The sequence below is a fragment of the Aquarana catesbeiana genome, linkage group LG02 (genome assembly GCF_042186555.1).
Source record: "Aquarana catesbeiana isolate 2022-GZ linkage group LG02, ASM4218655v1, whole genome shotgun sequence".
NCBI classification, from domain to species: Eukaryota; Metazoa; Chordata; class Amphibia; order Anura; family Ranidae; genus Aquarana; species Aquarana catesbeiana.
This window is the reverse complement of record NC_133325.1, coordinates 402370216-402383951: the sequence shown is the minus strand read 5'-3', so window position 1 is coordinate 402383951 and position 13736 is coordinate 402370216. Positions and strand designations below refer to the sequence as shown.

Here is a 13736-nt window from a genome sequence, read left to right as displayed (position 1 = left end):
TGATTACTTTACAGGAGTGTTTGCAAATTTTAAAGCTCAACTCAATGTTTGAAAGACACCTTTCCCCGCAGTTTGTCCCTATACTGAACCCCACCCTGTAGCAAATTTTTAAGAAATATGCAGAATGCATACTTTACATCCAGGGGTCTTCCACGCACTCACATGACAAGCAGCGATCTTGCTCTTTTCCAGCATTAGTGGAGTGGGCAGTACCTTAATGTTGCATGGAAGGGTGCTGTGTGAGTGCCATTCTGTGCAGCAGTGCACTGCGGCCAGGGTGTGATGACTCCTATCCAGGGTGTGTGTCCTTGTCAGCCTATACTCAAAGGATGCAAATACTGACATGCATTTTCTATGGCACCACAGCTGACCTGACTTTTTAACAAATGTGAACCATTCGTGCGTTGTGGTGGCCTGGGAAAAAAAAAAATGCAGGTAGGTGTTTAGGACAGATGTGATGCATTGGCAGCCCATGCAAAATGAATAGATGGCTTACCATAGCACGCAGAGCATGGATGATTGTAAATGTGAAGCAAACACACATTCCCAACTCACCGCAATGGACCTACCTTTTAGCACACACACACATAGTTGTGAACCATGTGTGCTTTGTGGTGCACTGGGGAAAAGATGTAGGTGCGTATCTAGATCAGTGGTAGTGAGTTGGCAACCAAAATGAATGGGCTGCCTCACTACCACGCAGAGTGCAGTTAATTTTGAATTCCCATCAACCACACATCCACAGCACATCACAGTGGACCTGCATTTTAGCACATCATAATGCACACATATGAACATCTGTGTGTTGTAGTGTGCTGGAAAACAAAACCTACTTGGGTCTATTGTGGTGGGATACATGGGCTGCTTTACTGCAACATAAGCTAACACACAGTCTAATTGCATTAATATGTGTGCTGTACTGTACCAGCATAATGGGTACCCTGAGAAAAAAAAAATCAGATGATTCTCTCTAAAATATTTTTTCAATACAGATTTGAAATAAAAGGAAACCACAACGTACTGGATGTTTAGAGCAAAACCATCTCTGTCCCTTTCCTTTCGCTCTTTTTAGTTTGGCACAAGGTTTGATGGTATCTTCTAGTGTCTTAACACTGTAGTGTACCCTTGTAGATTTCTGGGTCTTTACCATGCTTGGACCTTGTATATTCGTTTTAGACTGACCAATGTTTTCCAGGCCATCTATAGCCAGTTCATTGTAGTGGTAAAAATACTGGCCCTTTAGTTTAAGATATCATTGCTAGAGTTAGTAGCTGTTTGGTGCGGACCAAAAAAGGGTTCCTGCACCGTTTTGGTACAAATGCAATGCGATTTCAGCCATACAGTTTGTATGGCTGAATTCACATCTCACAGACATTGCAAGTGATCTTCACATCAGTGTGGTGCAAATCGCATGCAATGTCTGTGATCGCACAAGTATGCACCCAGCCTGAAATGAATTGTTCGTACAGTGTGCTAGATTCTTCTTTCATTGCCATTAATTCATGGATAGGAACACTTGGTTGATTCTTTAATTTCCTTCCATTTCCTTTTTCAGAGTGGCAACGCTATTCCAGGCAATTCGTTATCTTCCCCTTTGCCCCTCTCTGCACATTCTTCAGTTTTTCTGTAGGGGGAGCTGTGCTCCGCTGTAAGCCTGAGTGTTTTATGAAGAACACATCCCCAGCATCCCTTTAGATATGCACAATCCTCCCTGCTGGCACTAAGTGGAACAGACACTAGGTTTGCAATCAGTCCATCATTTTCAGTGCTGCTACTTACTGTGCATGCTTCAGTTTACCCCTAGGAGAAACCCGTGCTCTGCTCTGTGCCCAAACATTATATGAAAACACATCCCCAGCATCCCTTTTAATGTGTTGACTCCTACCTTCTGGCCACTGTGCAGTGCAGACATTAGCTGTGCAATCTGTTCCAGAAGCAGGTCTGATAGGATGTAATCCAGCATTTCATCGGCAGATTGCACAGCTGAGGTCTGCATGAACCAGTGGCCAGCAGAGAGGAGCATGCATGTCTAATGGGGATGCTGAGGATATGTTCTTTCATATAACACACAGGCTCAGACTTTTGTCACATGCTGAAACAAATCTCCACCCCACTGTCGGACAGGGAGGTGCGGAGGTCAGTTGATTGTATCCTGTGGCTGCAAAAAAAAAAGGCAAAGCTTTTTGCACTTGGAGAAATGTAATTTAATGGTTTGTTATTGTTAGGGTCCTATTTAATGCTCATATACAATACGTAGCTCTAATAGCATTACATACACTTTAAACACATACTCCATCTATATGTAAATATATCTGAAACACACTATTGGTCTACTATATTACCCATAGGGTCGTCTCCCTAGCATTGAACTATGAAGATTGCCTCTGACAACAGTGACAATAAAAGAAGTAGTAGACTCTGCGATCTGTGTAATCGGATCATTATCGGAGATCAGGAGTGGGCAGGTAAGGGTCAACCATTTTGCCTTCGATTTGATGGGTCTGAAAACCTTAATGTTGAAATATGACTGCATGAACACTGTGTGTCCCTTTCTTGCAGCACACACAAAATCCAAGTCACATCTTCATCATGCGAAAAAGAGAAGGAAACTGGAAGAAGATGAGAGAGCTATAGATAAGAGGAAGTTGGAGTGTAGCCGGTGATACAGAGCATCTCCAACATGGTTCATCAGATGGGACTTTCCATTCTGCCTCAGATTGTGTATATAACAAACCAGAGAAGAGACTATGTGCACACAAGGATACCAACTCTCAGCCTTCCGAAATAAGTGCTACTAATAAGTCATGACATCTTGCTTCCTATTTGTTTCACCATAACCATAAAATGAGGACTAAAATAAATTTAAACAGTGATAAGTGTTTGGATGAATTATACATATATTTATATAATATATATTATTTATATATATTTTTTTTTCCTGATTGCTAATCATCTTTGGTTAAACCAGTTGTCCCTTTTTTAAACTACATTTTCTTCAGTAGACCTCTGATCAAATTACCTATGTTGAGCAGCCATCACACTGTGTTCCTTCCAGATACTTCACTCCAGCACACAAATCCTATCTTAATGTTCACTAGCCTTGCTGTATAAGAACAGCCCTGAAACCTACCGCTTTCTCTATTCTGTGGCACTCCCACACCTGTATTTACATTGAAATGAATTTGTTTTTCTCACCAGGATAATGTATAGATTATGGCCTAATACAAGTTCACTTAGCGCATGTGTCTCCAAACCTTTTTTTTTTTTTTATTAAAGTAAGGCAATGGTTAAAACCCTATTAGGTAATTTTTTTTTAATTGCGTAGTATTGCTGAGATTTTCCTTCACTTCCTGTCCCAGAGACAGAACAGGAAGAAAGGGAGCAAATATCCCCAAAGTGAGGGGAATTCCCCTCTCATGCCTGGTACACACAGTAAGGAGGTCTCTGTACTAACTATGCGATGTTAGTACAGTGACCTCCCCACTGCATTATTGTGTTCTGACAGGGGGACCAGTTCTACCCCCCCCTCGCAACCATTGGCGAATGTCGGCCAGTTTCTACTGTACCAGCTGATTTCTACCAATATTCTGCTCATGTGTTATGGGGCTTTAATTTCCCCTCACCTTTTTGCTCTAGGCACAACCCTAAAATCACTTTCTATGGTCATAAGTACAAAGAGTGGCAAATCTTGTCTACGGGCCCACTCTATCAAAAAAAAAAAAAAAATAGTTTTGCTGATACACTTTAGTTTGAATCCATATGGAGGAGACTGCAATGTATGCTAACTTTCTTGTACAATCGGGAAATTCTGGAAAGTGGCTTTTTTTTTTTTTTTTTTTACTAAACATATACTTAAAAAAATAAAGATCTTCTGTATGCTTATTACATATTGCTGTAGCTAAGTGGTCAGCATGTGGCACATTGTCTTCATTGATTGTTTAGGGACCACACTGCTGTGCAACTCCACTAAGTAACTCCTTGTTGTCTTTAGGCTGCACTGCTGATTACATAACTGTCGGCCTAATTTTCATTTTATATAAAGTGTGAAATATATTCAAACACACTGCTGTTTTTTTTTGGTGTAACGTTATTGATATACTTATACAGTGTTATACAGCTTTAGTGAACCTGTTTATATCAGTGTGTCTTCTATAGACTCTACCCCCCCCCCCCCACCCTCAGGCCCCCAGATACTGGATTTGGTCACTAATCCCCATGCTCCAGTTACATAGCACAGACACTGCATCTCTGTAGCTGGAGAGACATTTATTAATTATCTACTGATTACCGCTTGCCAATCCCTGAGCTCTGACTAATGTAGATAAGTAGCTCATTAGAGTCTGACATCTGCAGAGTTACTATATGCACATGGTCTTTTTTGTCATAACTTTATAGGAAGGATTGGGATATATGGCCCTAAATATGATTAGCTAAAATCTTTCAAGAAAAGAGCATATTCTGATATCCAAAAACAAGATCAAGCTTTAGTAGACTGGCCTATACTCAAGAACTGTTATAAGACTTGATTAAAAAAAAACACTGGGGTGGGGGTTGGGGAATTTGGCTGTGAACCATAGGTCTGTAACAAATGGGTAATAACCAAGGTACTGCTGTCTTTTGAGGTTTAGGCACTTTGGAATTAAACTGATATGCAAATTCGACATGCACATTATTGCACCCTCTTTCTGCAGTTTATTCACAGAGGGGCTGATCTACTAACACTGGAGAGTGCAGAATCTGGTGCAGCTCTGCATAGAAACCAATCAGCTTCTAGGTTTTTTTTTTTGGTCAAAGCTTAATTGAACAAGCTTAAGGTAGAAGCTGAATCGTAAATCTGTTAGATTTTTGTGTACCACCTTCCATTTTAAAGGTGGTACATCATGTTACAGCTCAGTTTTAAGTTTTTGTGTGGAAGATAAAGGGTTGCTATCCCTGTAGTAATTGGACACGCCAATCACGCTGAGAGAATAGGGTTAACAATCAATAGCTCAGTTATAATGACTTGCATTTCTAATTGGGTCATCGCATGGGGGGGCAGGCAGTGTACATACGGTTCACTATATAGTGTAACTGAATGCATTATGGGCTTAGGGGATGTGCTTTAATAAAAACACACAAACACCCACGTGTGCAAGCAAATCGGTTTAACGTCTTGCTAATATTTCGTTTGTGCATTGTTCATACTACGTTTAACCGTCAGTTTTTAGCTTTCTCCATTCCTAAAGTGCCTAGTTTAACCTGCTTTTTTTTTTCTTCTTGTTTAATGTTGTGAACAAGGAGGTATTTTAAGTAGTAAATAAACTCACTTCCTCATTCAGTTGCCCACCCCACCCTAATTGCTCATAGTGAACTCCCGCCACACTCTGTGCTCCATATTACTTGGCGGTAAAGTCTTTGTTTTATACGCGGGGAAAGCATGACACTCCCTGCTGCCTGGCAGCTAGCCTAAGGTGAGGACAAAGATTAAATCCTTTTGTACACAGACACTTTTAACTGTGAAATAGTAATGGGACACTGACATGCAGAAATATATGGTTCAACTGTTTCTAGAGTTTAACAGGTTCTACAACTGCAGCTAAAGACAGATATTATAATTTTGGTCTTCATTTAAGTAAACCTGTGTAAATATATTTAATTCCAAGTAGATTGTATAAGCATGTTTTGTGAAGTATCTGTATCTTTTTATTTTGAGAATATTTGGCTTTTTGCATTAAAATGAGCCTGGAAGCTTCCTTTACTGGCTTGTTTGTGTGTAGGCCCATGAGCTGTCATGCTTATATTTTCACTGCTAGAGAGCCACAGATCTAGACTATTCATGTGACTTGTGTTTTGAAAGCCTAAACTCTCTTCTACAAAGCTTTTCCAGGTTAAGGACTCTCTAGATCATGTGTCAAACACAAGACCGGCGGCCCGAATCAGCCTAAAAGGCCATTTCACATGGCCCTCTCACGCAGCTATGGCTCCGTCCCCACCTTGTTGCAGCAGCGAGGAGGACAGAACTCCTCCTTCAGATCCTGCACCTCCCTGTGCACTTGCAGCACCCCCTCATCTCCACCTCCTCTGGTCCTCCTCCAGACCCTGCACTTTCTGATTCCCAGCTCCGCCCCCAACTTTTTCCTGACAGCAGCACAAGGTAAACAGGGGGGGCCCTGTAAAGTAAGAGATGGGGGTAGGGGGCGGCTGTTGGCATCTGATGAAAGGGAAGGGGGGCTCTGGACATCAAGTCTTTCAGAAAACAGAGTTAGCCTAGCTCTGAAAGGTGGTGTGTCCCTGAAACGCATTAGCCATACCCCGTGTTCTGTGCATGTCCATGCACTGTGTTTATGGCCTTTTGTCAGTTGCATTTTGTGAGTACCCACTTTTGTATAAAAGTTTCTTATTAAATTATCTCTGGTAATGCACTGGGGGAGAGCACCTTCCATGTCTGTTTTTCTTGTAGTTCCTTTCAGATTACCCCATCTGAGGAAGGCAGCATCCACCTAGTTCTAGGATACCATATATAGCTTTCACACCATAATTTTATCTGACATCTATTACTCCTTGCCTTGGAAGACCTATTAGCGCTGCAAGTGACTGTGTGTGTTTTTTGTATTAAGTCTTTCAGCTACAACTGGCCTTTTGAGGACAACCATAATGCTGATGCAGCCTGTGATTTAAATTGAGTTTTACACCCCTGCTGTAGATGCTGAAATTTGCATATTTTGATCTATTATCGCTCTAATATTTTATTCATTTTTCTGTTTAGATCTATCATTGATCTTACTGATACAATCTTTAATATAGAGCACTATATTAAAGTGATTGTAAAGGCTAAGATCTACTGTATACACCACTGTGCAAATGTTTTAAGCATGTGGGAAAGGAAATTGACGTGTTAATACTTTACTTTTATCAATTAATGAAAGGGAAAGTAAATAGAAGAGAAATCTTAATCAATATTTGATGTGACCACCCTTTGCCTTCAAAAAGAGTATCAATTCTTCTAGGTATACTTGCACACAGTTTTTGAAGGAACTCAGCAGGTAGGTTGTTCCAAACATCTTGGAGAACTAAGCACAGATCTTCTGTGGATGTAAGCTGCCCCTAATGCTTCTGTCTCTTTATGTATTCCTAGACAAAGTGGATGATCTTGAGATCAGGGCTCTGTGCAGGCCCGGACTAGCCATAAGGCACATCAGGCTGCATGTCCATGTGGGGCCCAAAGTAGCTGCGGAAGCTGGGCTGCTCCTTGACCCCGCACCGCTCACTCTGCCTATCAGTGGCTGGCCACCTATTCAGTTCAGCAGTCGGATCCAGGGGGTGGAAACTACCCAGCTGCCCCATGACAATGAAGGGGAAGGAGCTGCAGTAGACCTAATCGCCTGATACCGCCTGCTGGACCAGGGAGAAAGTGAGTGCCTGGACAGGAGGAGGGGCGGGGCAGTTGCAAATGGAGGAATTGATCTTTCCATATTCCTGCTGCCGCTAAATGCCTGCAGGAGAGAGAAGAGGAGAAGCGGGCATTCTCACCTCTAGAATTTCACCTCTATGTGCAGCTGCCCTGCCGCTCCTCCTATCCAGCATCTTTTCTTGTGCTCCTCCAGTGTTCTCCAGCCCCCCTCTGCTCTTAGGCCCCTTTCACACTGGGGCGGTGGGGGCGTCGGCGGTACAACAGCGCTATTTTTAGCGCTGCTGTACCGTCGTTCTTGCTGTGGTATTCGGCCGCTAGCGGTGCGGTTTTAACCCCCGCTGGCGGCCGAAAAAGGGTTAAAATCCCTCGTACAGCGCGGCTATAGCCGCGCTGTCCCATTGATTTCAATGGGCAGGAGCGGTGAATACACCGCTCCTTCCCCGCTCCAAAAAAAGCGGTTTGCAGGACTTTTTTCACCGCCCTGCCTGCGCACCGCTTCAGTGTGAAAGCCCTCGGGCTTTCACACTGAACAGCGGAGGCTGTTTAGGGGCGGTTTTCAGGCGGTATTTTTAGCGCAATACCGCCTGAAAACCGCTCCAGTGTGAAAGGGGCCTTACTCCCGTACTCTCCACCTCTACCGGTGCTCTCCCCCACCCATGTTATCTTTTCCGGCCCCCCTCACCCTCCACAGCTCTGCCAGGTTTCCCCCTCCCCTCTCCTGCCAGCTGCTGCGGAGGATATGTCAGGATGGAGAGCAGGGAAGGGAACGGTATCATGGGCTGCTCAGTCTAAAATGCCCGGGTCCATTTTCTAGTCCAGGCCTGGCTCTGTGGGAGCCAGACCACCACTTTGAGGATTCCTTGTTCTTTAAGAACTATCTTTAGTGTAATGATATTGTCTGTATATTAGAGGTGGTTGTCCTGCTGCAGAATACATTTGGGGCCAATCACACACCTCTCTGATGGTATGACATGATGGCTAAGTATCTGCCTGTATTTCTCAGGGTCAGGAAGCTTGTCAGAGTTGATGGGAAGATGGATGGGGCCAAATACAGGGCAATCTTAAAAGAAAACCTGTAATGCCGCGTACACACGATCTGGCATTCCAACAACAAAACCATGGATTTATTTCCGATGGCTGTTGGCTCAAACTTGTCTTGCATACACACGGTCACATTGGTCTAACAGGAGATGTGAACATTGCCAGATCACTGAACCTGAGGGCGGTGTACCTGCTTCACCCTTCTAAGTCATTTAGCTATTCTTACAGATACATAATAAAGTGACTATATTAGACAAACTAATATGTAGTTCCACAAGGATGCAGGCCTAGACAATGTTGGTCTACCTCTATACAACCCCGTAAGTATGCAAGTACCCAGGTATGCAAACATGCAGGTATACAAGTATTCTTGCTATTCATGCATCTATCTATGCAGCTCAAGGCAATAAACACATATGTATGTATCCCTAGACAAATAAGCACATATGCACAGGTATATAGTCCTAGGCAAAAAAAAACCAGATATATATGTAGTCCTAGGAAAATATATGTATACAGTTTAATGTAAATAAGCCCACATATATGCATTTTAATGCAAGTAAGCACATATGTATGCAGTTCATATGAAAACATGGCAGCCTGTGTTTAAGCAATATGCATTTATGGAGGCATGCGTTTATGGAAGTATGCAAGTATGTGCTTATGCAAATATGCGTTTAGGCAAAACACAAAAGCGCGTGTCCATGCAAACATGCACTTACACAATACGTGCCCATGGAGAAATGCATTTACGGAATAAGCAAGCATGTGTTTATGAAACGTGTTTAGGCAACATATATTGCGCAACACGTATCTATGCAAACATATGTCTATGCACCTTGTGTTTATGCAAACATGCATCCACGCAAACATGTAAATCTATGTAACATACACACATGCCCACACGCCTATACAAACACGTGCTTATAAAAACCTGCATCTACGCAACTCGCGTCCACGCAAACGCGCCATTGCTGGCAGTCTTGGGGGGCTGCATGCTAGGCGGATGGGTGCCATCTGCTTGTGGGGCGTGGGGGCCACGGGGCAGGCGGCCTGGGGCCCTTTGCAAACATGTGCCTAAAGAAGCTTGTGTTTATTCAAAGCAAGCAAGCACGTGTCTATGCAAACGTGTGCCTATGCAAGTAAGCAAGCATTATAAAACATGTATATTATGCTGCACCTGGGCCCATACTAGTTATAGTCAGGATTAGATACATAGGCATCCAATGCAGCCTCCAAGCTGCTTCCACAGCCTAAGGCCTCTTCCAGACCTGTGCAACCCGTCCTGCGACTTGCTACTGAAAGGTCGCCTGACAAGTCGTAACCCAAGATTTCCAATGAGTACCCTTCACATCTGTGCGCCTTCAAGTCGCAGCGACCTCAAAGTAGTCCTTGTATTACCTTGGTCCAGCCTTGACACGACTTGAGGTCCATAGACCTCAAGATTACACAGGCACTGCTTCACATCGCTGCAAAATCGTGCAACTTTCAAGTCGCACAAGTGTGAAAAGGAGCCCAAAGCTAAGCTCCTGCAGACCCAATGTATGCTATTCTGGAGACAAAACTCCTTCAAGTGCACCGATGCCCATGTTCTTCCAAACATGTTTATGCCACATGTATGTATGTATGCAACATCTATGGAAAACGTGTTTATTCAAACATGCGTTTAGGCAACAAGCTTGCAAGCATGTATACTATGCTGCACCTGCCCAACTGCACTCGGTCCTATACTAGTTTTTTTATTAGTTTAGCAGATATGCATGCCATGCAGCCTTTTTCTGCTTCAGATCAGCCTAAAACTAAGCTCCTGCAGACCAAATGCTCATTATTCTGAAGTTTGCAAGTATGAATCTGTTCAACTGCACCAGGCCCCATACTAGTTTTGTGCCAAATGCACAGTATTCTGGAGACACAACACTTTAAAGTGCACTGCTAGGGCTATATCGACTTACAGTTGTACAGCCCCCTGGATTAAGCAGTAAGTATGCAGTACTTGTCTGGCCACCCATTTCTCCCATAGTAAGTACTCACATGTCATTAGTATCCATGGGCTGCTGTTATGTCTCAAGACGCCCTGCCATCTACATGGCAAACATGGCTGCCCTTCCACTTCCTGCCTATATAGTAATAGGCCCCTGCACCCTCTAGTGGCTGGAGGAGAAATGGCAGCCCATGTTTCTAATAAGTACACAGAGCAAGCTTTAACAGCACACTGCCCCTAGGGGCTACCGAGAGAAGACCAGACAGTCAGATGTCTTTTTTTAATTTTTTTTTTAAAAAAAGGGGAACTGCAAAAAAATGCAGACTTACCATTCCTACTGCAGGACTCTGAGCATAACAGGAGTCCAATCTTCACCCATCACAGTGGGCTTTGTCATAAAAGACCTTCAGGGACTGGGTCCCCTTAATGTGGGGTCCACTCCCCTGGACCTGTATAGCACCCTGCTAGAACGCACCTCGGTCAGAACAAACACTGCACAGGGTTCCATTACGCAGGGTCCAGCGCCGTAAGGCTGCATTACCAGCAAACCTTGAGGAATATTCTCTCCTTCCCATGAGGCTTGGGTACCATTCATTTTGGCTGACAGCTTTTTGGAATGGATCCAATTGAAGTCCTTGATTCTCAGTATAACCATTCCAAACCTCCAAGAGCACATGTATTACATCAGTGACCATACTTTACAGACACTGGCGAAAAAACGGAGGTCCTTCCTGTGTAGGAGGAGTTATATAGGGAAGGACTTCTTGTTTGACTATCTGCCGGTGTCCATTCACCTATAGGTGGCGTATAACCCATATAGTCATTATTATGGTTGCTCTGTATCCCGTGATGTATGATAAAGAAAAGATGATTAGTTAAACCCAAAAGTTGTTTATTTTAACACTACTATTCCTTTACACTGGCTTTTGGAATATACAAATGCAGCAATTTTGAAATTAGATGAAAGGTTTAGCACTGGGAAACACTTTTTGAAAGAAAAGCGTAAAGTGATCGGGGACAGTTGTATATGCTCAGATACACCCTTCTGCATGCTACTGCTGTAAAGAGTGGTTATCTGAGAAGTAGTTGGCTTACTTTCACCATAAAGTAAGTCTTTTCTGAGTGAAATACGGTGCCTGCCATTGCTGAAAATGGTAATTTCCCGCCTGCTGATGTTCTGGCATCAAAACATACTTTAGGTCCCACCTGGAATTTATTATGTGATTTTTTTTTTTTAACTCCTTTATTAAATAGGCACAATAGAGTCTTTTAGAAGCTGCTGCAGAAAGATAATTTCCAAGAAAATTGCAGTTTACAAGAAACTTTCATGACCTATTCCATGGCTATCCCCTACTCTTGCTACCTTCAGGCAATCCCTGAAAACTCATCTCTTCAGGAAAGCCTATCACATCTCCAACTAATATTCTACCACCATCAGATCATTCCCCACAGTTACAACCTTTTGAACCACCTGCCCCACTCTATTAGATTGTAAGCTCTTCTGAGCAGGGCCCTCTTAATCCTCTTGTGTTTTATTGTATTATAACTGTCTCCTTTTTATGTTGTAAAGTGCTGCGTAAACTGTGGCGCTATATAAATCCTGTATAATAATAATGACCTGCTGCTACCCACACAATATTGCAATGTTCCTGGAAACTGCTCCCACAAGTTGCTACAATAATACTAAAAAGACTGCCCTAGAAGATGCCATCTTCCCAGAGACTGCTGCTACTAATCGATTGCCATGTTCACTTAGCTGGTCATACACTTTGCACATATTGGCCAGTTCCTGATGAGCCAGCAGAAGTTTGTTATGTGGGTGGCTCCTGCCCAACATCTTTCAAGTTAAAAATCGATGGAGCCGGGTGGTAAATTGTCAGCAGAACAGCAGCTGTATCGAATAAGATGCTGTCGTTTTTTAAAATTCTGACAGCCGCTGGTGACAGCTGTCAGATTACAATAGCCGGATGGGAGGCATTTATCCAGCCATGCTGATATATATATATATATATTTTTTCTCAGCCTACAGGCTGAGAAAAAAAAAGCTGCATGACCAGCTTTACTTGCAAAAAAAGAGAGAGATGAGGCTTCTTTGCAATCCAGCCCAACTGCAGTGACACAATCGCAAACATTTTATGCATCTCAGTCAAGTGAATTGCACAGGCTCTAAAGCTGCCCATAGATGGGGTTTTTATTTTTTTCGATCAGCCAGACGGCTGATTTAAAAAAAAAAACAAACGGATTCCTATATCCACATAAGTGAGGTAGATGGGGTAATGCTCCCTGCTGTGCTATTATAGTCTGGCATTGGGGAATATAATGTTGCAGTGGAGAGGAATCCTCCATCCATCTCACTTGTGTGAATAGGGGATTTTTTTTTCTTCTTCTGCTCACTGGCTGAATGACAGAAAGAAAAAAAAACTAACCATGTGTGCCTAGCTTAAAGTGGTTCTAAAGGTAGAAGGCTTTTTTATCTTAATGCATTCTATGTATTAAGATAAAAAACCTTCAGTGTGCAGCATCCAGCATCTCGATCCAGCGATGTTGTATGAGAGCCTTGGCTGTCTGGGATTCTCCTGCCTGATTGGTTGAGACACGCATCAGGCGCCATTGGCTCGGCAGGAAGGAGGGGCCGGACCCAAGAAGAGGAGGATCAGGGCTGCTCTGTGCAAAACCAGTGCACAGAGCAGGTAAGTATAACATGTTTGTTTTTTTAAAAGACTTTAGTATCACGTCTTTTTAGTATCACGTTAAGATATCAGACACGCCTTGGGGGAGATTTACAAAAACTGGTGCAGCTGTGCATAGCAATCAGCTTCTAACTTCAGCTTCCTCAATTAAGCTTTGACAATAAATCCTAGAAGCTGATTGGTTACTATGCACAGCAGCACCAGACTCTGTGTACAACAGTTTTAGTAAATCTCCCCTGTTAAGTGCATTGTTTTCAATTAGATGACCAACGCATAGGTTTGCACTGTGCACATGAACGTGATAGCTTTTAAGCTAACCATACATGTGAAAATCTATCTATACAATCAACTTTAGATCTAATATGAGAACCTTCCTATCCAATTATTTGTATCCAGGCCCTTGCACTTCATAGTTGTTTATAGATCCAAACAAGCTTGCACACTCGTATTGTAACCTTGGGGGTTGGCTAGAAATTCCCTTTAAACAAGCTAGCACTGGCTTGTCACTAATTTTAACTGAAGTCTACATGCTGAAAAACAGAAGCCGTTTCACATATTTATAGGTTGCTTTCTGCCTCCTGCTGGTCTTTTTTCTTCATGACTCATATAAGAAGTAATTCATTTAGACACGCAC

The 13736-nt window shown here is 42.9% G+C and overlaps 1 protein-coding gene across 1 annotated transcript in view; it reads left to right on the top strand.

The window, feature by feature from the left end:
• Nucleotides 1-2866, top strand: part of TRIT1 (tRNA isopentenyltransferase 1) — a 41944-nt gene extending 39078 nt beyond the window's left edge. The window contains 3 exon segments of the mRNA XM_073615286.1: nt 2349-2367; nt 2370-2465; nt 2560-2866. Of these exon segments, the coding sequence (XP_073471387.1) occupies nt 2349-2367; nt 2370-2465; nt 2560-2663 (219 nt within the window). The 3' untranslated portion in view covers nt 2664-2866.
• Nucleotides 2867-13736: the final 10870 nt, after the last annotated feature.